The following is a 25,428-nucleotide window of genomic DNA, read 5'->3' as shown; positions in this document are numbered from 1 at the left end:
ATGCCCACCAAATGCAGACTTCCAGTGTCCCTAGATCACACAGAGCGGCAACGATCTCCTGCTGTCACGGAGCTTGGATTTGAATCTCCTGGGCGGCCACTGTAACAAAGTCTTGCCTCCTAGACCGGCTCATGGCTCCCATGATACATATCAATCAGTGTTCCATCTACTATCACACGAGCCGGTCTAGAGGGGTGGGACCTTGTTACAGCGCCACCAACACACACAGGCCAGTTCCGTGACAGACATGGCTCCCGCGGTGTGTGACAAGCAAGAGGAGGCGGCGGGAGCCTGAAGGGGAGCACTGAAGCCTGATCAATCAGAGATCAAAAGGCAGGCAGCCAGCCAGGAAATATCCCGGTAGGCCAGTCCAGCCCTGCATATCAGCAGCCACTGGAAAGAAAACTAAAAGAACCCTCGTGTCAGGAAGAGGAGTGGCCCCTCTCCCCGAGCACTGCCAGGCTAGATGGGCTGCCTTATGCTCACACTGGTGTTCTGGATGGACACACACAAGGAGAGACGGAGGCAGGGCCTGGGCTGGGAATAAAAACCAGCTCTGGAAAAAATATCTTACAAGCCCCATAGCATTATTATACCAGCATAATGGCATTATTTTCAGCGCTGTTAACACACACAGACCCAGCTCCATGACACACAGCTCTCCCGCTGTGTGTGACAAATAAGAGGAGGAGGCTGGAGCCTGGAGGGGAGCAAAAGACATTAATGTTGTTTGTAACTAAAGTTTCTTCAACATTTAATTTACAAATTGTACAAATTGTACTTTTAACAAACTTTCAAGACATAGCTTTAATAAAATAGCATTCAGGTTTATTTTGAGTTTACAAGACACACATTAATGTAGTCAATAAAACAAAAAGAAAAAAAATATATTGTACAGGTATATACACACGTTCCTCGTTTAAATGTATTTTTTCCACTTATTTTAACAGCTCACATTTTTATACAGATTATGTATAGTCTTGTTTGGTCTAATTTGTGAATCTATTTTCAAAGTTAAAAATAGTAAGTGACGTAAAGTCACAAATATGAGTGAAAAAGCGCCTTACAGGTAAACCTCACAGTGTACACCATGCCCAGACCTTTCAGAGCTGGACATAAAAAAGCAAGGACAATTAAAGGAATTTTCATTTGCCCATAAATTCTATATATTGGAGTACAGTACAGGACATAGTTATTCATAGACCCTGGGGTATAGGCTCAAACTTTCAGGCGCGTGGTCAGCAACAAAGCTTTTAAAGACATGCCACCCTGGGTGCCTCCTCTAAAACCCTACCCCACTCCCTGAGTCCCCAGTTTGGTAGCAAATAATGCAGAGTAGCCAAGAAATAGAAGACTATTCAGAATAACCAAGGAATGGAATGGAGGGTGTCCTGTAATGTATCCCATGAAATGAAACATACAGGTAACAATTCCTCTTAACTGAATCGTACAGTGACAGAATGCCCAGGAACGTCCACGTACACTTGTAAAAGCACAGAAGGATATTTCACCTTTAAAGTGTAAACTGTCTTGATCAGTTGTCTTATCCATTGAGTGATGATGGACTTGAAATCAAGCTCTCCCTTCCAAGATCAAGAGAAATAGCGAGTTTGTCTTCCTGACAGAAGCTGTTTTGAGGTAAACCCTGTTGGCTCTGACTACATCTTTCCTTTGGCTGTTATGGAGTAGGGAATTAGGATGAAAGGACTATGGCTTCACTGAGGTGGAAGATGGATACCACGTTAGGAAGAAAGGTTGGTCTTGGGCATAGGAAGAATGAGAAACAGTTTGTTACAAGAGAGCTGTTAACTCAGACACATGTCTGACGACATGCTAGCAACCAAAATGGGCACTTTGCAGGAGAAGCCATCTAAGGGGGTATCCCTGATGGGTTCAAAGGGTGATCTTTGCAGGGCAGAGAGAACCAATTTGAGGTTCCAGGGAAGCACATGGTGCTGCAAGGGGGGCCTGATCCAAAATACACATTAAATAAAGGTTTTAACAAGGAGAGAAGGCAGAGGTTTTTGAAGAACAGACAATGCTGAAACCTGCCTTCTAAAATGGTCAAGGCCAAGTTCTTGTCAAATCCTGATTGTAAGAAGGCCAGAATGCAAGTCACACAATAATATTTGGATTTTGAAGTAAATAAGGACTTCCAGGCACAATAATAGATCTTTCTGGAAGTGGCTTTTCTTACTTTTAGCAAAGTAAGAATGACAGATTCAGACACCTCTTTGTCTCTTAAAGCCTGGGCTTCAACAGAAATGCCATTAAGGCTAGTGACTGAGAAGCTAGATGGAACAGAAAGCCCTGAAAAAGTAGTTCTGGCCTGTTGGGGAGAGGCCAGGAGATGTCTCCTAGTCGTCCGAGTACATTTGTGTATCAGGTTCTTCCAGGCCAGTTTGGTTTAATGAAAATCACCAGCTTATTCTCTTGGTCCATTTTCTAAAGTAAATGAAGTAGAATTTCCACTGGAGGGAAGGCATAGATAAGCCTGAACTGATACCAAGGCATTATCAAGGCATTCAATGCCATCGCTAGAGGGTCCTTGGTCCTGGACACAAACAGAGGTAGTTTGTTGTTGAATCTGGAGTCTGGAATATCCATATCCTGGGTCCCCTATTTCTGACATATCAGGTTGAAGTGGTCGGGGTAAAGGGTCCATTCCCCTTGATACAGGCTCTGGTAACTGAGGGAATTGGCTTTCCAGGTGTCTTTTTCCCAGGATGTGGTCTGCAGAGATCGCTGAACATCTGGCTTGCTTTCTTCAAGGCTGCATGATTCCTGGTGCCTCCTTGGTGGTTGATGTAGGCCACAGTTGTGGCATTTTCTGATTGCACCGATTAGGTGTCCTTGCAGAAGGGGGGGGGGGGGGGTCCAGTGTTACAGAGCCATCCTTCTTGATCTGAGCTTCGGGCTGCTGATAAGGAGCTTGGCTTCCACCAATGACAACATTATTCTACCGTGGAGACTATCATTGTAGGATGTTTCTTTGATTTTAATTACAAAGCGTGAGCTCAGAAGGAGAATTTTCTTTTGTGGAATGAAATCCTTACCTTGTGATGTGTCCAGGACCAGAACCTAGTGTTCCAAGGGAAGAGAAGGCTAGAAAAAATATTTTCTTTTAGGAAATTGATCACCCAATTGAATGCCTGGAGCATCTAAATTGTACTGTGGACGTATGCAGACAGTTGGAAGGGAGATGAGTCCTTCAGATAACCTGTATTCCTCAAGTTCTTAGAAGGGCAGGACCTTTGTGAAAACTTTGGCAGCAGAGGATAGGCCAAAAGTTCTTAGAAGGACAGGACCTTTGGGAAAATCTGGCAGCAGAGAATAGGCCAAAAGGCAGTTTGGCAAACTGGAAATGACTGTCCTCCACTGCAAAGTGTAGAAAACGCTGATAAGATAAACAGGACTATGCAGAAAGGCAAGATTCAGTCTAAAATATGAGATAGCGATGCCGCTCCAATCGTGTCTGTGTCTCTAATAACCGCCCTCCCGACTCACAACTTCAGGTCCAATGGTGTAGAAAATTTAAGAAAACAGCTGAACTGCTGCACTCCGAATAACACCTTTTATTCGTGGCAAAACAGTGTAGAAGATCCAAAATCTGTTACATCGTGGTGATGAAAGGTACAGACAGGCCAACGTGTTTCACATAAATATAGGTGCTTAATCATAGTTATTTTCTTCAATTTTCTATGCAGAAAGATGTCTTGGATGTCTATGAATGTCAGATATTTTCCTTGTCTCAGAGAGGCAATAACTGACCCTGCCGATTTCATTCTGGAATTTTTTAAATTTGAATGTATTTGTTGAGGGATTTTAGGTCCAGGATAGGATAAATACAAGCTTTGGGCCTGAGGGTCGTGAATAGGTTTAAAAAGAATCCTTTGAATCAGTCTTGTGGGAGTACTAGCATAATTATTCTCTGGGGCAAAAGATGGTTCAATGCATTCTGTAAACATGACTGGCCTTTGGCCGATGTTTGATTTGAGAAAAGAAAGAGGTGTGGGGTAGAGTTTTGAACTGTATTTTGTACCTCTTTAAAATGACTGAGTAAACATGCAGGTCTGGGACATCTGTGACCCAGAAAGGCAAACTGTAGCAGATACCTCATCCCCACTTTCCCAGGAGTGAGGCAGCCCCTTCATTGTAAGAAGGCTTGGTGGCCAAGTCTTTTACATCAAAAGGAAGAGGTGAACTTAGGTTTTGAAGTTGAATCCTGAGCAGTAGCTCTGTTTTAAAGAGGTAGAGGATCCTGGGGAGGGGAAGTTGAATCTTCCTCTGTAAAAGGTAGAACTGTTCCTCCTGTAAGATCTGTAATGTACCTGTCAAGTGCCTCACCAAAAAGATGCCCTACGTCAAAGGGTATATGTGTGAAGCGCCTTTCAAAGGCAGCTTCAGCTGTACAGGCTTTGAGCCACAAGATTCAAGTGTGCATTGAGATCAGAGACATTTTGAACTTTGTTTCATTACTAGTTCAGGTTCATCCACACACAAAAGTAGAGCAGGAGGAGATAACTACTGTAATTTCTCAGTTAGGACTTTGTCCTGGAACACAGTTTCGTGTTGGTTGTTCATTGCCCTAGTCCAGTTAAAGCAGAACTTCATAGACTAATTTTAATCCGTATGCTGATAGCATTAGTAAAAAGGAAATTATATCATAATTACTTGTTTTAAACTCTTTTTTTTACAATTCTTCAGTAATTTCTTGGTTTCTCTGCCTAGGCTAAAGATGCCATACATCTTAGGAGTCTTCGGGGGGCTGTTGCAGCTAAGCACACTCTCCTGCCTGCATGCCAGAGCTAAGGGCAGATGGATTCCAGGAAGTAAATGCTACGTGGATCAAAGTTTTCTTAGATTATAAAAAATTGACTAAAGCGGAGTTCCAGCCATTTCTGTGTTTATTAAAAGTCAGCAGCTACAAAAAAGTGTAGCTGTTGACTTTAATAAACACTCACTCACCTGTCCCATGGTCCAGCGATGTGGCAGATTGAAGCCTTGGTTCTCTCCCTCTCCATGGTGCCAGCATCACTACTGTGGGCATCTGGCTGTGACAGCTTGTGGCTTCACAGTTCGGTGCGAGCCACACTGCACGCCTTGAATGGCCAGGCAATCTTCTGGGACCTGTGACGTGCCACAGAAGATTGCAGTGAGGGAGAGGTCGCCAAGGCGGCCCAAGCGGAAGTGGGAGCTGGGTACCTGTCAAAACTAGATACCTGCTCCACCCTCCTCCCAAAAAAAGACATGCCAAATGTGGCATTTCAGAGTGCCAGGATTCCTTAAAGTGGAACGTTACTTTAAATAGCATTTTTTGGTTTGGTGGTTGGCCTTGGAAGACAGGAATGAAAGAAACCTTTCCTAACCTCTTTAACCACTTTCAGACCGGACCAATTTGCTGGTCAAAGACCAGACCACTTTTTGCAATTCGGCACTGCGTCGCTTTAACTGACAATTGCGCGGTCGTGCGACGTGGCTCCCAAACAAAATTGACGTCCTTTTTTTCCCACAAATAGAGCTTTCTTTTGGTGGTATTTGATCACCCCTGTGGTTTTTATTTTTTGCGCTATAAACAAAAATAGAGCGACAATTTTGAAAAAAACGCATTATTTTTAACTTTTTGTTATAATAAATATCCCCCAAAAATATATAAAAAAACATTTTTCCCTCAGTTTAGGCCGATACGTATTCTTCTACATATTTTTGGTAAAAAAAATCGCAATAAGCGATTATTGATTGGTTTGCGCAAAAGTTATAGCGTTTACAAAATAGGGATAGTTTTATAGCATTTTTATTAATAATTTTTTATTATTTTTTTTTTTACTAGTAATGACGGCGATCTGCGATTTTTATTGTGACTGCGACATTGTGGGGGACCCATCGGACATTTTTGACACATTTTTGGGACCATTGTCATTTATACAGTAATTACTGCTATATAAATGCAGTGATTCCTGTGTAAATGACACTGGCAGTGAAAGGGTTAACCAGTGGGTGGCAGTGTAGGGGTTAAGTGTTCCTAGGGGTGTGTTACTAACTGTGGGGGGGTTGGGCTTTCATTTAGTGTACACTGATCTCTGCTCCAATCACATGGAGCAGAGATCAGCGTCACTAGTTGCTAGGCAGAATGGAAAAATGTTGTTTACACAGCATTTCCTCCATTCGGCCGCTCCGTGAGACGATCGCGGGGATGCCCGCGGCGATCGAGTCCGCGGGTCTCGCGACCGGACTCACGGGGGTCCCGACCAGCGCGGGAGCACGCCGCCGGCGGCGCGCTCCCGATGGCAGGGCGGCATCGAATATTGGACGTACCTGTACGCCAATATGCCTGCCCGTGCCATTCTGTCGACGTACATCGTCGTGCGCTGGTCGGGAAGTGGTTAATGAAATATTTAATGGCTGTGACACTGGCTTGATCTCCTTGATGTATTTGTGCAAAGAGGGACCAAACAATCATTTATCTTCAAATGGCAACAAGTGCTCAAAGCTTTTCTTTTGTGGGAGTTCAGATGACCCAGCTACAAGGGGTACTCACAACCTCAGTAGCAATAGAGCAGGGGGGAGGGGGGGTGTTTCAGAGCCGAACACTTGTAGGGTGCAGTAACCCAGGTCTTGTGACAACAACTGCTAGTACTGTGCCCTCAAAGAAAGAACCAGATGTTGCTGGTCCAGAGTCTCTGCAAAGAGAAAAGGGAGAGGAAGAGGCAGGGCACAAAGGCACATTTAGTCCTTTGAAAATGAGGCAGCACTGGCAGCGCTCAGACAGTGCACATGTGTCGGGACATTTGCACTAGAAAGATGCCTGCAGGCACAATAGCTCCAAACTAGGCAAGCTGGAGAACCAAAATGGCACAAACTTTTAAAGATAACCCCCGGCCATCCTGGTTCCTTGCCGCAACCACAAGAAGGGTGAACAGCTGTTCCAATGTAACCAAGGGGGAAATCGAATCTGTAAAACGGCGCCCTGGGCTCAATGTTTAAAAGGCTTTTTATCCCCGTACTCACCTATCAGTAGCAGGGTTAACATAAAATGAATCCCTCCCTGGCTTTACCCTCCACAATGGGCATAACACAGCAGGGATGATTAGGAACAGGGCTCTGCACCAGAAAGACCATGCTCCTGGACCTGTAAAGCATAGTGGCCATTAACTCTATTCACTGCACTACGTGCCAAGATTACCCACGGTGGAATCCAGTATAAGGCAGCATTACAGTCAGGCTCTGTGCAAAACACCTGGGCGGGCGGGGGGGGGGGATTGGGTTGGTGAGTGGTAGAGTTCCAAGACTGCCAAGGAGTCCACAAATCCAAAAGCTGCATGAGAAGTCAGAGTGCTTATGATGCAGCCTATTGATAGAAGAGTCAGCCTGAAAGATCATCACCCAGAGAAGGAGGGATAGAGAAAAACAAAGGAAGCCTCTCTGAGTAAAGAGAAGAGGTCCATTGGCTAAGGGCAGTAGAAAAAATGAGGATAGCTTGAGAGTGGGAAGGGATATATAGGGGGATGTCCCTGGAGCCTTCCTTTTTTTTTACCTCGGGTGTTCAGACACTCAAAGGTAGTTTCATATAACAGTCATAATGATTAAAGAGCCTGTGTCCTATACTGTACAACTAGAAAATAAACTTTTATTCAGAATGCTAGACCTACAGCAGGTCAAATAACAGTCAACAAATATTGTTTTAATAATCAACATTCTAGTGAGAAATGTCTATTTATTGTTGTAAAGCATATTATAGTTGACACAATACATTTCACAGTTATGAAATGCATTTGCCTGAAATTTCCTGATAGTAAACCAGGAGTGCAAACTGAAGTGCTTATTCTAGTGCTGTACTGAAATAACTTTACCTCTGTTCTACTGTGTTTCTCATTTTGCTTATCTTGGCTTCAAGTCTTTCAATATCCACGCCAAAAAAGACAAGAAAGAAATAGCCATGATCTGATCTGATCTCACTGGAATGCATAAAATTTAAAGGAACAATGTGTCCAAATATTATATAATTACTTATTACAGTTATAACTGTTCCTATTTGTCATCAAAAAGGAAAATCATTGTATTTGTGGTGTGAAAGGCAAAAATTTTAACCTAGTAGATGGTCGTTAAAGGATCCGATTCACAAACAAAGGAAACATGGTTATGATGCCCTAAGCAATCAGTCCACTTCTGCTGCAGCTGAATCAATGCATCCCTTTGTCTCTCAAAACACATTATTCATTAAAATGGAAACACTTACTGGTGAAATATTATGGTTTTACTGGGAATAGCTAAACCATATGTCCTTACCTTGGAAACATTTATATGCAACAGCTTGACATGAACACATTCACTGGTGTGGGACATTGTACCACAGAGACCTTCAGTTGCATTTTGGTTCAGTTGGTGCTCAGGATCACATTACATCAGCATACTCTAATATGGGCAGTTGAGGAAGTCCTCGGCTCAATGATAGTACTGACCTTCCAGTATACAGTAACTGCAGCAGTATTCCTTGTCAGCCCTCTCAATGCCCCCTCCCCTCACCCAAGTCACTTTGCTGTGTTAATCATTAGTGGTGCAAGTGATAAACTTCTGGGGGGAGTCGCCAACGCCACATCCTACTGTGTCAATCTTTTTTAGAAATGCATTCACAGTGATGAAAAAGTAGGAAAGTGAGTACCAGCCCTGCCTTCTGTGATGACTGCATTAATATAACTAGGGCAAAGAGTATTCCAATTGGCACCAGCCAGTGTTGCTACTCAGCACTCCTGTAGCTGGGACCAGTAAACAGCCTCTCTTACGAGACATGAGGTCAAAGACCATTATTAAAGCTGTCCATAGATGGACTGAATTTCAGACAGTTTAGCCAAAATTCGATCCATCTACGGCCGGTCCTGTTCGACAGCAGACAATCTACTGATTGACTGCTTATGAACAGGCTTGCTGGAAAACCTTAGTTCGATCAAAGATGCGGCCAATAGGATAAGATGCTATGCAGTTGCTGTTGTGCTGGTTGCTATTATGCTTTCTTTTATAAATGGACAGATCACATTTTGTAAATAGTATTGATGCTTTACAGTCAAATAGCAGGCATTACTGGCAACAGGAGTTTAACTTCGGTGAGATAATTAATGTACAGAAAGCAGGCAGTTGGTGATGCAAGCACATTTCAACCAACCTCAGACAAAAACACCCATTTGTACGTTTAACTTCTTAGGCTTATAGTGTACTTCCATTAAAAAGGGAGGAACCAGGAACACAGAGCTATGGATGGCAACTTTGGCTTTTCTGCAGGAGAATAACAACTGGAAAATATTTTTTAAACTGTCTAATTGATTACATTCTCCACAAAATGGTTAGCTGGGGTTTTCTGACTGTTCTGCCTGTTCAATCCAGCTTCTTTTGGATAGATTGGAAGTCACTCTTCTAATTTCTATTGGTATGCCAAAACTTCTGAATTTTAATAGGACTGCTCTATCTGCACTTACTTCCCTCTTTTGTGATGACAGTCTTGTTTAAGGTCTTTTAATGTTTAGGTTTGCATATGAAAAAGATCTTCTAAAATTTAAACTTAAAGTTTTAAGAAAAAACAAAAAAGCACTGTCATGCAAATAACATCCCTGATATTTATGAAATCTTGCTTTTTGTAATTAAAAATTCTAGTCTACATAATTTAAAAAACTGCATCAAGCACCTTAGAACTTATGAAACACCTGGTGTCCTGTAATTCAGTGTTTGGCTGTCTCAGTATGTCTCTAAGTGCTAGTCTAAGGGAGGGCTCACTGCAAAGGTCCATGGCCCTGGCATGTAAAAGTTGCTGTATTTGATGGGATTACGCTTTCCATACTTGCTCAGACTCTTCCTAGGCCAAGCAGCCAGGCGAGGGAGGATGGTGTTACTTTGTTTCTCATATGTTTCTAGCCTACCAATTGGGTCCCTTGAACACTCCACTTTACTGCTTACATATGCTTACATATGCGATTATCTGTGCACCCTCTCCAGCAACACATACTCACCTTTCCTTTGTTCCCCCTATGACTCCATTTGACTGCTAGAAGTGGAGCTTACACAGGGTGGAGAACTTCTGCCCCTTGTGACAATGCTGGGCCAATTATCAAGCATTGGAGCTAACAGTTGAGAAGTGTGTGTGTGTGTGTGTGTGTGTGTGTGTGTGTGTGTGTGTGTGTGTAGGGGGAGGGGGCTGGGTGATTTACATGCTTCACCATAACGTGAAGTAATGGGTGTTTTCTTAACTCTGAACATCTGCATGGAGCATTGGGAGACAAAGTGAAGGAGTATAGACTGCTGGGGAGGGAGGCGTTATAGCTCACCTGTTGTTTTACCCTGCATTGGCAGAGTACAAGTTTGGTTTAAAGTGTTTAGCCTTCAAACAAAAAATGACATATATTGCAGCTTACCAGCCCCTAGTTATAGGGGACTACATTAGTTTTCTTTTCTTAAGCCTTTTTTTCTCTTTATTTTCCCCTGCTTGCAACACACTTCCAGTCCCTAGCGAGACAATATCACTCAGTGTACTGTATTCTACGGGAGGAACTGTTTTCACCCCGCTCTCCTGATTTGGATCACAAACACCTCCTCCTCCTGCTCATTTTATTTCCATTACATAGGTGAGAGAGGGTACTGAAAATGATAACTAACGCACCCACCACATCTAAGGACTAGTTAGTTGCAATATATTGCAGTATTGTTCTTAGGTTTAGATATACTTGAGGTCTGAGATGTATAAAGCTGCAAAGTCAGTGCTGATCAGGAGAAGAATAACCCAAAACTTGATGTATGCTTCACTGCGCAGTTACAAGAGTTGAAGGATCCCCATGTTCCATGTTCCAGAGTCGATAGAATTCTGTGAAATCAACATAAGGCTCCACACGACCATCTTCATCTGGCTGAAGGGAGACAGATGGGCGAGTGCGGAAGAGGCCACCATCAGAACTGGAGCTGCTGCTCTGAGTGTGTGTGTTGGTGGACTGAAGCGTAGCACTTGGTGATTGCCTAGAGAAACGGTAAAAACGTTAGATCAAGGAAACGTAAAAGAGAGTAGCATCATAAAAACATGAATAACGTGAGTAACAGGCAATATGCAGAATTTCATTTTACTACCATAAAAAGAGATACCATAATTCCTGTATCGAAAATAACATTTATGTCTGCTAGACCAAATGAGCATGAATTCACCTACATAACACAAAGTCATTTAGGACCCATCTCTTCACTACTAATGCTGAATTCTGAATTAAAAAGATAAACATACAGGTAAAATACATGCATGTGGACTGATCGACCTGCTAAAATAATTTGTGTCTTGTTCAGCCAGTTTTGTCACCCAGGCAACAAGGCCTGTCATCATACCCAGGTCCTAGACCACCACTGCACTGGTAAAACAGTTTGGTCAAGGAACACATTCCCTATCTGCAGAATCAGAACATTTCTCCCTCCTGTCGGCATGTGCACTGCAGCAGAGCCTGACTGCCCCTTCTTCCCTGAGTTTGAGAGCTGCTATACAGGGGATTACACAAGGCTGATTTTAAGACAACTTCAGGTACTTACACTAGTTGCATTTAAAATGGTTGTAAACTTCTGAAATGAAAAACGAGCAAAGCATATAGTGTGTACTTACCCCAATCCAAAGCACCTAGTATGGATCCTATCTGATCCCTCTCCTTCCTCTCCTATCTGCATGATTTACTTCTAACAGATTATCCAAACACCACAAAATCTTGTAGAGGATACCCCACCCCCAAGCATGCAGAAGGTGATTGACAGGTTCAGCTGGTCATGGATCCCTATGAGACTGTATGTTCATTCCCTCCATTCAAGTCAAAGCTTGTTATTGTGCAGTGTGTGACATCGGATTTCTGCCCTCCTGGAGCTGAGAAAAAGCCTTTGATCTGTGTGTTTTAGAAGGCCATAGAGAAGAGAGGACTGGAGATAAACAGGAGAACTTATGTGGGAAAATTTGTTTCATCTTTGTGTATAACATGTGGCTAGTCACTTCAGTGGGTATAGACCAGGGTTTACAAACCACTTTAAAAATACACTTTTGTTTTATTATTTTTAATGGGTACACAACTACTACTGTTTTTTCTTTTCATTTCTGCTGATTCAGCCTTAAAGTGGTTCTATTCATGCATTCTATGCATGAAAGTAAAAAACCTTTGGCTCCCACTGCTGTCAATTACAGCCAAGGACAGAGCGGGGGAAGGCAGCCGTAGCTCTGTGTGTCTTATGGCTGCATAGAGCAGTGGCTCAGGAGCGAACATGCAGTGGTGCTCACAGGGCAGGCGTCTTTCTCTGGGGGCACTGCTTGAGGAGGAGGAGCCAGGAGTGCTAGCGGGAGACCCGAAATGAAGAGGAACGGAGCTGCTTTGTGCAAAACCACTGCACAGAGCAGGTAAGTATAACATGTTTGCCATTTAAAAAAAACAAAGCTTTGATACCACTTTAACCACTTCAGCTCTGGAAGGTTTTACCCACTTCCCAAACAGGCCATTTTTTGCGATACGGCCCTGCTCTGCTTTAACTCACAATTGAGCGGTCGCACGACGCTGTACCAAAAATAAAATGAAATCCACAAATAGAGCTTTCTTTTGGTGCTATTTTATCACCTTTTTATTTGTTTTGCTATAAACAAGAAAAGCTATTTTGAGAAAAAACCCAATATTTTTTACTTTCTGCTATAAAACAAAAAGAAAAACAAATTTCTTCATCAATTTAGGCCAAATTGTATTCTGCTACATATTTTTGGTAAAAAAGAAAAAAAAAATCCCAAAAAGCGTATATATTTATTGGTTTGTGCAAAAGTTATAGCATCTACAAACTATGGGATAGATGTAGGGATTTTAAATTTTTTTGATGTTTTTACTAGTAATGACAGTGCATCAATGATTTTTAGTGGGACTGCGACATTGTGGCAGACAAATCTGACAGTTAGTGACACTTTTTGGGGAACAGTGACACCAAACAGTGATCAGTGCTAAAAAAATAAAAAATAAAACCACACTGAATAAATGACACTGGCAGGGAAGGGGTTAACATCAGGGGCAATCAAAAGGTTGTGTTCCTTATGAGTATTTTCTTACTGTGTGCGGTCCGGATGCACTTGTGAAAGAGAGACATCTGTGTTCCTGATAAGGGCTTCTGGGAATGTGCATTTGTATCATTGGCAGTGGAGCATGTTCACCCTGAAATTGGGTTTAAAATTTCTGCACTAAAGACACATGTTGGATGGGAGGCATTTAATAGCGCAAGATAAAGCTTTGGATGTGATGACAGTTCAACAAGGACTCTATAGTTGTAAATTTTTTCTTTTTATGGCACAAGTTGATTTGATTTTGTTTGTGCACAAATTCATCACAATTCGGAAATTAATATATGAATTGCATGATTTTGTTGATTTAATTCCTACATTCCTTTTTTGTCTAATCCAATTTATTGCACAGTATTGATAATTGCAGTGTCTAAGGTATAAATCACTTAGTACATATAAGTTAAGGATTTATTTAGTCGAATGGCGCCTACTTTATTTCTTTAGTTCAGTTTATTAGTGCAGTTCACACTTAAAGGGGCAGCTGTCGCATATTTTTAGCACAGGGTTGGCGCCTTTTATATTGGAAGAAAAAATATTCATCAGACCAAAAGGAAGCAAGTGTACCTCAAATGGGGTATTTCAACCACTTTATTCCATTGAAGGTTGCTGGTTTTCTTGAAAATAACATTTATATGTAGCTAACTGGATAGCAGAATGTGAAATGAAAAATGACTAAATGGTTGAAAGAATAATTCTAGGCATGGTATATTTTTACATAGCGTGGACCAATGTTACCATGTATTTACCATGCCTGCCCAAGTGCCTCCGGAAGCTGGAAATCACTGAAGTAGATGTTACTATTCCAGTGATTCATTAATTCTGGGTCTCATGTTAAGCAGCCAACCTGATACATTCTGAACACAGGAGGTCGCTCGCTCAGCATAGGTGTCATTTAGAAAATGCTTTGCATGTTCTGAGTAAATGCAAAGCTTTTTCTGATTAGAGGAGGCAGAGAGCGTGACGTCTGAATGGCACTCCATGCTGAACAGCCAACAGCCTGTGTTTTCAATAGATCAGGCTGGCCACTTAGCAGGATACCTGGAAGCAAATGGAGATCACTGAAGTAGCTGTGTCTACTTCAGTGACTTCCAGCTTTTAAGGGCATAGGCCTGGTATGGTATACTGGACTAATGTAATTGTATAAAAATACACTATGCCTGGAATTCATCTTTAATGAATTTCCCCACCCCACAGCTACGGCATAGGATGAAATACAACACTAGCCATAGGTGTTACAGTACCCAGATGTGTTTCCATAGAATTCAACTGCATGCCACACAACTAAAAGGCCAGAATATATCTAGTTGATGAATTTTTGGTTTTAGTTAAAGGGAAACACTTTGATCACTTAGACCAGGAATGAAAAATTCATCAGGCTGAATGCGCATGTAACTACTGACCAATTTGCTGAATTAACAAACATCAATCGATTTAAATATCCTAAAAATTCTTAATAATAGGGTCTCCGGTTTCAATAATTTATTGAGATTTCTAGTTTTAAGAATTATTTAATCCACTTTGGGCCTGCATTAGCTATAACTGGTACATACATGGTTGGAGTCGCTCCATCCAGTGTTGAACTGCTGTGAGTTCCGTTCACCATTGTCCCTTGTGATGGCATTACTAGCGACAGAGTAACACTGGTTTTGCTAGTGTTTTGTGCACTAGAATAGGGCACGGACACAGGGTATACTCGACCACCTGAAACAAGTAAGCAAGCATGTCAGTAGGAAAAATATATACATACCAGGTAATAGAATTTTTGACATTCAGGTAAATTAAATATCTTGGAGTATAGTGCAAGACAAAGGAATCAATTCATAAGACCATTGGTTATATGCTACTACCTTCTGGTGTTTGGGTCTGCCCCTAGTGTATCCATATAACCCCACCCACTCTGTGAGGCTCCAGTTTTTCTTTTAGCAAGCAATAAGGAGATCACAGAGAAAAGAGGGGGAAGGGACCAGTGTCCTGTACTGTACACAAAGATGTGGAATTCATGGGTACATCAAAATTCCTACTATCTTTACTGTACACTACAGTACTTGATTCATAGACCATAGGACATGACCAATCAAGGGGTGTGCAACAACACAGCTAAGGAGCAACAACAGGCCTTCAGGAAATCAACAAGATGGGTCAGGGGACCCAAAAAAAATAGGCAACAGAAAAATACCCTGCAGCTGGAGCAAGCGACAGTGGAGGCTCAAAATCAGGCTATGGTTTGCACACAAGGAACAAGGACAAATCCAAGGCAAAATGACTACCCAAAGTGAAAGGACAAATCCAAGGCAAAATGACTATCCAGCTACGTGGAAGGAGAGAGAGGAATTGCAAGAAGTTATCCGAAAGTGAAGAAAAATGGTCTTCAGGGGTGGGATGGAAAGGGTGCAGTCATCCAACCAAGAGGTCAGGATTGGCATAACTAGGGAATATCTGGGAAGTGTGGATTTTTGGGAATCAATGGCCAAGGCTGTATAGCAGCCGTAAGCTGAAAATGAGAGTTAAGCAAGTCAGGCAAGTGCTGAAGCCCCTACAGACTACAGGAAACTCTGGGAACATTGGTGTTATGCCAATACCAAGTTGTTGAATGAAGTGGACCGATGCCAAGAAAAAGAATAGTGGATTTGACCTTCAAATCGGTAAGTTGGCAATCCTCAGGCCTGGAAGAGGCAAATGAGGGTGGGTGCTGCAGGGCTCAGAACAGAACTTGAGTGCCGAAAGTAAGGGAGGAATGTGCTATAGCACCAAGCAAAGCAGGAACTTCAGGTTATGGTACTAACCTCTTCAAGTAGAGTGGAGAAGGACCCAGTGACCTGAATATAAGAAACTACACCTGGACAACCAGCATATGTTAAAAAAGTGTATTGCCAGATTAATTCTGTTAGCCAGTGGACTGAATTAAACTAAAAAAACAAAAACAAAACAGATGCCTCCATTTGCACAGACAATTTGGATGGAGGAATCCCCTCTCGGCTGGGATATTGTACTCTGACAGCAGAACCCAAAATTGTCAAAATACACTGATCAGTGGCTGCAAATGACTGTCTTCAGCATATCCCATCAACCTCTGCAAGTGGGAACTGCCACACATTGATCGAAATTCAGCCAGTCCCTGCTGAACCAGCTAATTTTGATCAGTGATTGGCCAACTTTAGTCTCATAATGGGCAACTGAAAAATGGCAACAAACTGTTAGACCTGGCTTAGGTAAGAATGTGGTGCTAAATGAGGGCATTTAGGAAAAGACACAGGCATCCAGACAAAAAAAAGGTTGGGGGGAAAAAACCCAGAAGAATGAAGACTCAGCGACAGGGGAGTAGTGGGAACAGCAGTGGTTAGGCAAATAATGCAAGAATTCATGCTTAGGAGTCCTGTGGTATTGAGTCTCCGAAGCACAATGGGATCATATAGGGCTTTAGAAAGGGCTCAATAGTTTAGCACCACAAACATGGTAGAGAGAAAAATCATTTGTGACTAATGGGGGTTCTTTTTTATTTCTTCTTTTACTATTTGAAGTTTTGGCTTTAGCCATAATGATACTTTATATTAAGGCTAGTTGATATATGCCTAGTCTCTACCGTGGAAATTTAAAGGCAAGCCTGGAAGGGAATGTTCCCAAGCTCCCTCCATGTTCTGCTGGTGAATTCTGTTTCGACTGTTCAGTTTTTGGACTCTGAACCTATAAGGCTGGGTTCACACTGCTACCGAATGCGGCTTGCAGCAAGGGTCTGGTGCATTCCTGTTCTGCATTTCAGGGACGAATCAGGACCGTATTTTTGCCTGAATTTGGCCCTAGATGGAGCCAAAGATGCACAGGACTCCTGTGCAAGCTGCTCCGCAGCCACAAAGGATATATGTGAACTGGCTCCATGGAGAGCCAATCACAATCTCCTGCCATACGAACTGGATGTGGGAAAACCCCCATCCAATTTGCATTAATGTGAACCCAGCCTAAAGGTTTGGCAATCCCTCAGTTTGCTTGTGTTTGATTCTTTGTTCTGCTCAATTCTCTCTCTCTGCAGCATCTGCTCTTGCCTATCTTCTTTAAGCCATTCAGAATACCAGCTCGTCTATACTTCTAATAGTGAGCACCTGTGCCTATTAAAAAAAAGGCAGAAGTACTTCAGATCGGGATGTGGTAATCATTACTTAACTTAGTTATTCCCATTAGGGTTCGATTTTTTATCACAGAATGTTGGAGGTCTGAACATTTACTTAATGGAAATTCACACCTCAGGAACCTAAAGTGGATGTAAACCCACCTTCATCAATTATAAAGTACTGCCATAGTGCGGAACTATAAGGATATACATGCCTCCTGCATGTATCCATACCTTTCAAATATCTCCCCTTTCTCTATTTGGGGCCCTCAAAAACTCTGGATTCTGTGGGTGAGTCTGTTATCCGGTGCTCGGTGGGCAGAGTCCTGACGCCAGCAGACTCACCGCCCACCTCTACACTCCCCTTGGCGAGAGCGCACACAGGAGTGGCAGAGCGCCTTCTGGGTAAAAGCAGAGCATGCTCACGGCCCCCTGTCCCTTCTGCACACATGGATGTCCAGTGACAGTCGGGGATGATCGGTGCAGCGGGGACAGCTGTGAGCACCGATCTCCCTGCATGGCTCTTCATCATCTGCCTCTCCTTCTCTCCCTCCCGTGGCTTTCACATGAAAATCCATGCAGGGAGATCGATGCTCACAGCTGTCCCCCTCTGCACCGATCATCCCCGACTGTCCTCCGTGTCTTCCTCCTCCTCCCCTTCTTCTCTGGTCCCCCTCCTTGTCCTCCTCATCTGCATGCTGTTTCTTCCTCCTCCACCCCCCCACAGCCGGCTTCCCTCCTCTCCTCTCTCGTGGGCTGGGGGACGTGGCGGAATCTGTCAGGATGGAGAGCGGAGAAAGGAGCCAGTATGTAATTTACCGGCCCCTTTCTTTTCTGAATGGAACATAGTGAGCGTTCGTTACCGATCGCTCCTGTGTCCTGTGATAACTGAGCAGAGTAAACTCTGTGTTCTCTGTGTGTACTCTGCTTCAGTTTATGAATGAATAGGAGCCTCTGTCTCCTCTCAAATCACTGATCAACCTCCAAGTCACACTAGAGGAATATAAGGCACTTTCAGGTTATAAGAACAATACTAGTAAAACTGTGCCATTATCGATAAATATACGGTCTTCCTGTCTCGCTCAACTGCAGGACAACTTTCATTATAGCTGGAATACGGATTCAGGTAAGTATTTCGGTATTTGTATTACTCCTACCTACTCCATTTTACTAACAGAATTTCCCTCCATTATTTAGGAAAGTGACAAAACAACTCCATGCTTGGACTTCTCAGCCTTTCTCCTTGTTAGGTGGTATAGCTATGGCTAAAATGACAATAGTTTCAAAGTTAATATACATGTTTGAAACCCTGTCCTCCACCAACTTAAAAAAAATAAAAATAATTCAGACTGATTTGTTTAACTATATTTGGAATTATAACAGGCAAACTCTTGAGAAAGCTGCTCTGTACTCTATCTTTCCAAGAGGGGCTAGGGATACCTGGCATAATATATTGTTATGCAGCACACCTGATTCACTTAGCTTCTTGGACTACCTTTTGGTATTATAATTGCTAGACAGAACTTGAAAAACTGTGGCTGTGTTACCTATTCACCCCAGCGCCTTCTTTTGGGGTCTGGGCTTTGAAGCTCCTCTTTCCACTCTTAGCCTCGATGCAGTTTATGAAGTTTATCTGGGGGGGACTGTTAAAGATAAATCTCAACTTTCGTCTGCTAAATCATTATTAACCTTGTTTCCGTGCATGCTAATTTGCATACATTAATGATACAATCCTGGAAGATAAATTGTTTAAATTTAAAGAAATTGTTGATTTCTGTACTCTTAGATTATTGCCTCTCTTGGTTTTCAAGATAAATTGGTCTCCTATCTTCCTTTTTTTTGGCTCCAAATTCAACACTTTGCCCAGTCTCGTACCAAAAGCTCAGCTTTCACTAATTTTACAACCTTTAAGAAAATCTGTGCCAAGGGTCTTTGTAGAAAAGCTTTAATCTTTGATATTTATACAGTGTTGAATACTCTTCCAGAAGACCCCTCCCCTATGCATTCCTACATGTTAAAATGGGGGAAAGTGCTGGGATGTGAATTTGTCTTTGCAGAATTGGCAAACACTGTGACTTTCAAGCACAAATGAGCTCAATGTGCACAACGTTTAAGGAAAATGGCTATAAAATATTGATGCATTGGTATTACACTCCTAAGTCTCTACACTTTATTTACCCCACAGTATCTGACCATTGCTAGAGATGCAATTCTAAGGTGGGTAACTATTTCACAATATGGGGACTTGCTTGGGCACTTCATCCTTTTGGGAGGAAGTTCACTCTATGCTTTCTAAGCTTGCAGATACTTCCATACCCATAGCAACCACTTACACATTTCCTGGGTCTCTCTATATGGGGAAGGGGTTTAAAGAAATCTAAAAAAAACAATGACTCATTCTCACTGCTGTGAGAGGTCTGATCGCCACTAAGTAGAAGCAGACTACTTCATAACTTTTAATATTTATTGAGTCATAATAATAAGTGAGGCGGAACACCTTAGAAATAGAATTAGAAATAGAATATGAAACACACTGGACAAATGCAAGGGATATCTGGAACACCTACATATACTGAATGCAAGGTGACCTCATTGTTTTTGAGTATTTTAATTCCTGCCTGCTGGCTGCTCACTCCTCTTTTTTTTTTCTTTTCTTTCTTCCTATTCTTCTTTGGGTACACATTTTAAACCTCTCTCTAGTTTATTTTGCTAAGCATGTATTTGGTAACTATATTTGGTTAGTTTTAGAATGAACTTATTCCACCTGAATTAACCAGTCTTCTATTTGATGCAGCATATGTATGTATATGCCATTTAGGCTCACCTATTGTGTTACTGGACAATCTATATTGTTTATAGAAATGGTCTTTCACTTATAGGTGATTCTGTTCTACTCAACTGTACTATCAAGCGATAACATTTGTTCTAAACATTTAAACAAAATAAATACATGTCTGCAATGGAAGGGTTACTTAGATGCATTAACAGAAAGGTGGGTATAACTTGTGACACGTGTTTGCCAAAAGGAGAGAGACTCTTCAACCTTGGAAGTCTAGCAGCAGATCTACAGGAGATTAGGAAAAGGCCTACTTATGAGGTAGACAAATAGCAGGGCCAGAAGAGAACATGTGGCAGAGTGGCTACTGCATTCATTTTTACCAATGTGTTATGGGCTTCATGGGATATGCAGTCCTAAAAGAAAAGGGTACCTCTCTAGAAGGCAGAATGATTGAAGATCTATCTTTTTTTTTCAGTTGGAGTAACTGTCAGACTACCCCTTTGCCTTCAGAGATGGGGGCGTAACTTGCAAGACTTTTAAGGTCTTAAAGGTGGAAGGTCTGCTGCAACCAGAAGACTTTAAGTCTAGGAGGGGGTTGAAGCCATCAAGACTGGCTTGGGCTGCCGATTCCATACTCCAGCAAAACACAGGGGCCCCAAATCTGTATTCTAGATTCCCAGAACATGTGCGTTTTGGGGAGACATGGACCTGAATTCAAAGAAAACCCACTCCAAAGGGTCCCCCAGGCACACTCATCCCAAAGAATAGAGCCCCCTACAAAGCCAGGGCCCATAGTCAGTAGGCAAGAGGTTATTCTGCAGTCGTCCCTCCAAAAGCCCCTCTCTGTCACGCCCCAGGTGCAAGGGGCAGAGCTGCTCAGAGGGGCTCCCATTACGGCTGAGTGCAGCACACCCCTGAGAATGGTACAGGAAATGCAGTGCCCAAAGAAGCATGGATTGCCGGCTACTGAAGTTTTATGGGATGATCACCAGAGAATAACTGAAACAGGCAGGATGCGCTGTAAGGCAGACATACTTGGGTGGTGCCAGATGTATGTGGCAGTGGAGTAAACCAGGAACAGAATCAGGAGCCAGGCCAGGGGTCATACAGGGAAGATCAGTCAAAGATAGGTTCAGAAGCGAAACAAGCTAGGATTCAATACACGGTGAGATTGGTAATATCAGTCGTGAGCCAAGCCGGGGTCAAACACGATGGAGCAGACAGGAGCAGAGTCAGGGTGCAAGCCAAGAGATCAGGATTAGCGGGTCACAATAAGCTGGGTTGGTAACGGGAGGTCAAAGAATCAGAATACACAGAAGCACAGAGAATTACGGGGAGCTGACGATAATCCAGCAATCAGCAGTTGTCAGTAGCCAGTTTAAATAAACCAGAGGGCGGCAGCATCTGTCATGTTGTGCACTCACATCTGTGTGTGCCGTTTGCTCTATCACGCATGTACGTGCACGCATGTGCAACGGGAATCCACCTGAATCGACCATGAGTGCTGGTAAGATTGCCAGTCCTTCAGCCATTTCCCTCACACGTGGTTGCAATTGGATCTTATACATATGGAAGAGTATGCCTAGCTGCCATAATTTATTGATCGAGGGAGTGGCCAAAAAGAAGCAGGCATAAAAGACACCTCTCCTGAACTGGGTCAGTCGGACAAGCTTTTAGGCATAAGATTCTGTGCATATGCACAAAAAGTAATGACATTCTGTATATCTGACAGATCACATTCTCCATACCATCTACACAAAATAGTAGAGACAAGGGCAAGAGCTGCAATTTTGAAGATAGATTAGGATTATCTATATCAGGAGAAAACTCAATATTAAAGTGGATGTAAGCCCACCACTCACCCAGTATAAACGAATGACACAGTATTAATGTATATATGCAAGCTTCCTGGATGTATATGCAGGAGGCATGCCTACCTTGCAAATGTCACCCCGTTCAGCAGTAGGAGCCCTGCAAAACTCTGGAATCAGTGGGTCGGTCTCTTTGACTTAGTTCGATGGGTGGACTAGTGATGTCACAAGACTCCCCTCCCACCTCTACACTCTCCTATTCCTGAATTTTGAGTAACATTCAGTCTAAACTCCGGAAAGGCACCACATGACTTCAGCATGCACAATCATGCTGAGGTGTGGAGCCGCCAAGCCTGGGAGAGCAGAAGAAAAAAGGAGGAGGGATGTGAAGCTGGAATCATAGACACTCTCTGCTCTCATGCTTGTTCATGAGATAAAGAAATCATTTGTCAGTCACAGCAGTGTGGGATGCAGCAACACAAATTTATCTGTGTGTGTTTTTTTTTTATCTTACTAAAAAAAAGACAAGAGGATTGCTCAGAGCTGGATTAACTCTTTGTGGCAAGAATGGGCACAGATGATTTGACATACTACTGTACCAGGTAGAAGTCGTCATTAAAAATGTTTTTTTTCAGGTTTACATCCACTTTAAATTTCTCCAGCCCAGTTTGCCATAGTTTGGGCAACAAAAAAGGTGGATATGACTGTAGGGAAGGTTTGCCAGAGCAAATGACTTCAAAAGAGTCTTCAAATGTCTAACCACCAAATCTTTCAAGAATAACTCTAGGCCTCAGCTTGGACCAATGTAACTACGTATACAGTATCTCACAAAAGTGAGTACACCCCTCACATTTTTGTAAATATTTTATTATATCTTTCCATGTAACAATGAAGAAATTACACTTTGCTACAATGTAAATTAGTGAGTGTACAACTTGTATAATATTGTAAATTTGCTGTCCCCTCAAAATAACTCAACACAGCCATTAATGTATAAACCGTTGGCAATAAAAGGGAGTACACCCCTAAGTGAAAATGTCCCTGTGTCATGTGACTCGTTAGTGTTACAAGGTCTCTAGTGTGAATGGGGAGCAGGTGTGTTAAATTTGAATGCGTTATCGCTCTCACTCTCTTATACTGATTACTGGAAGTTTAACATGGCACCTCATGGCAAAGAACCTTCTGAGGAGCTGAAAAAAAGAATTGTTGCTTTACATAAAGATGGCCTAGGCTATAAGAAGATCGCCAAGACCCTGAAACTGAGCTGCAGCATGATGGCCAAGACCATACAGTGATTTAATAGGACAGGTTACACTCAGAACAGGCCTCAAAGAAGTTGAGTTCACGTGCTCAGCATCATATCCAGAAGTTGTCTTTGGGAAATAATAATGCTGCCAGCATTTTTGCAGAGGTTGAAGGGTGTAGGGGGGTCAGCCTGTTAGTGCTCAAACCATATGCTGCACACTGCATCAAATTGGTCTGTATGGCTGTTGTCCCAGAAGGATGCCTCTTGTAAAGATGATGCATAAGAAAGCCGGCAGTAAACTGATTACAAGAAGACTAAGGACATGGGTTACTGGAAGCGTGTCCTGTGGTATGAGGAGACGAAGATACATTTATTTGGCTCAGATGGTGACAAGCATGTGTGGCGGCAACCAGGTGAGGAATACAAAGACAAGTGTGTCTTGCCTACAGTCAAGCATGGTGGTGGGAGTGTCATGGTCTGGGGCTGCATGAGTGCTGCCGGCACTGGGTAGCTACACTTCATTGAGAGAATCATGAATGCAAACATGTAATGCGACATGCTGAAGCAGAGCATGAACCCCTCTCTTTGGAGACTGGGCTGCAGGGCAGTATTCCAACATGATAAAATCCCCAAACATACCTCTAAGATGACCACTGCCTTGCTAATGAAACTGAAGGTAAAGGTGATGGACTGCCAAGCATGTCTCCAAACCTAAACCTTATTGAGCATCTCTGGAGTTTTTCTCAAATGTAAGGTGGAGGAGGGTAAGGTCTCTAACATCCACCAGCTGTGTGATGTCGTCATGGAGGAGTGGAAGAGGACTGCAGTGGCAACCTGCGAATCGCTGTTAAACTCCATGCCCAAGAGGGTTAATAACAGTGCTGATAAATAATGGTGGCCACTTAAAATATTGACACTTTGGGCCCAATTTGGACATTTTCACTTAGGGGTGTACTCACTTTTGTTGCCAGCGGTTAAGACATTAATGGCTGTGTGTTGAGTTATTTTGAGGGGACAGCAAATTTACACTGTTATACAAGCTGTACACTCACTACTTTACATTGTAGCAAAGTTTAATTTCTCCAGTGTTGCCACATGAAAAGAAAATATTTACAAAAATGTGAGGGGTGTACTTTTTTGCGATACTGTATATAAACCTGGCTGATGCCCCTGAAAGCTGTAATGCACTGAAGCAGTCCGGAATCATTCTTTAACCACTTGCCTACAAGGTACTTTCAGCCCCTTCCTGCCCAAGCCATTTTTCAGCTTTCAGCGCTGTCACACTTTGAATGAATATTGCGCGGTCATGCTACACTGTACCCAAACAATTTTTTTTATCATTTTCTTCACACAAATAGAGCTTTCAAAATGTTGAAAAAAAATGTTTTTTTACTTTTTTTTCTGTCAGTAAATTTTGTAACCAAGTAATTTTTCGCCTTCACTGATGTGCGCTGATGAGTTGGCACCGATAGGAACTGATAGGCTGAACTGGTGGGCATTGATGAGGTGGCACTTATGGGCACTGATGAGGCAGCACTTACTGGCACTGATTAGGCAGAACTGATGAGGAGGCACTAATATGCCGCAATTATGGGCACTGACAGTTGGCACTAATAGGTGGTATTAGTGGGCACTGATAGGCGGCACGGTAGGCGGTACTGATGGACATTGATGGGTAGCACTGATGGGCATTGATTGACTGCAGTAATGGGCATTAATGGGCAGCACTGGTAGGCGGCATTGATTGCCAGCATTGACTGGCATCGCTAATGGGCACTGACTGGTGGCACTTTTGGGCAGTGGTGGGCACTGATCGCTGCCACTGGTGGGCACTAATCGTTGGCATTGGTGGGCACTGTTTTTTACACTTTTTTTTACTATTGTGATCAGGGCACTGATGATAAGTGCCCTGATTACATTCTCAAATGTTCCCCTGTGGGGAGATGCCGCTGATCGGCTCTCCTCGTCACACACTCTGTCGGTGTGAGTCGAGGAGTGCCAATTACCGGCACTTCCTTGTTTACATGTGACCGGCTGTGATTGGACACAGCCGATCTCATGTTTAAAGAGCGAGGACTCGGTTCTTTCCACAGATCGGGGTCGTGGTGTGTCCTAGCAACATGGCACCGCCATGATCGCTGCTCTGCACGCCCTATATGGCAGCGGCCCAGAATAAGAGCTGCACCGCTCCGTCATCATATGACGGTGGGCGGGCAGCAAGCAGTTAAAAGAAAACAGTAGATTGAGCAATCAGTGCATGAATGGCTGGTTCCATGGTGTGCAAAGACCTTTTAATTTTAAAGAGGAAGTAACTCCTGATGGGTTTACTTCTTCTTTGTCTCCCTGCAAAGGTAAAGTATAATGGGGATCACTGCTGTAGTTTCGCTGGGTGTGGTAAGAGGG

The 25,428-nt window shown here is 42.9% G+C and overlaps 1 protein-coding gene across 2 annotated transcripts in view; it reads right to left on the bottom strand.

The window, feature by feature from the left end:
* Positions 1 to 806: 806 nt before the first annotated feature.
* Positions 807 to 25,428, bottom strand: part of TAB1 (TGF-beta activated kinase 1 (MAP3K7) binding protein 1) — a 203,789-nt gene continuing 179,167 nt past the window's right edge. For both annotated transcript variants that reach the window (XM_077452322.1, XM_077452323.1), the window contains 2 exons: positions 14,638 to 14,788; positions 807 to 10,992 (listed from right to left, as the gene is read on the bottom strand). In XM_077452322.1, the coding sequence (XP_077308448.1) occupies positions 10,782 to 10,992; positions 14,638 to 14,788 (362 nt within the window). In that variant the 3' untranslated portion in view covers positions 807 to 10,781. The remainder of the gene's footprint in view (positions 10,993 to 14,637; positions 14,789 to 25,428) is intronic.

The sequence above is a fragment of the Lithobates pipiens genome, unplaced genomic scaffold, assembly GCF_037356315.1.
Source record: "Lithobates pipiens isolate NorthernLeopardFrog02 unplaced genomic scaffold, aLitPip1_a1.2 Scaffold_23, whole genome shotgun sequence".
NCBI classification, from domain to species: domain Eukaryota; kingdom Metazoa; phylum Chordata; class Amphibia; order Anura; family Ranidae; genus Lithobates; species Lithobates pipiens.
This window is presented reverse-complemented; position numbering and strand designations above follow the sequence as displayed.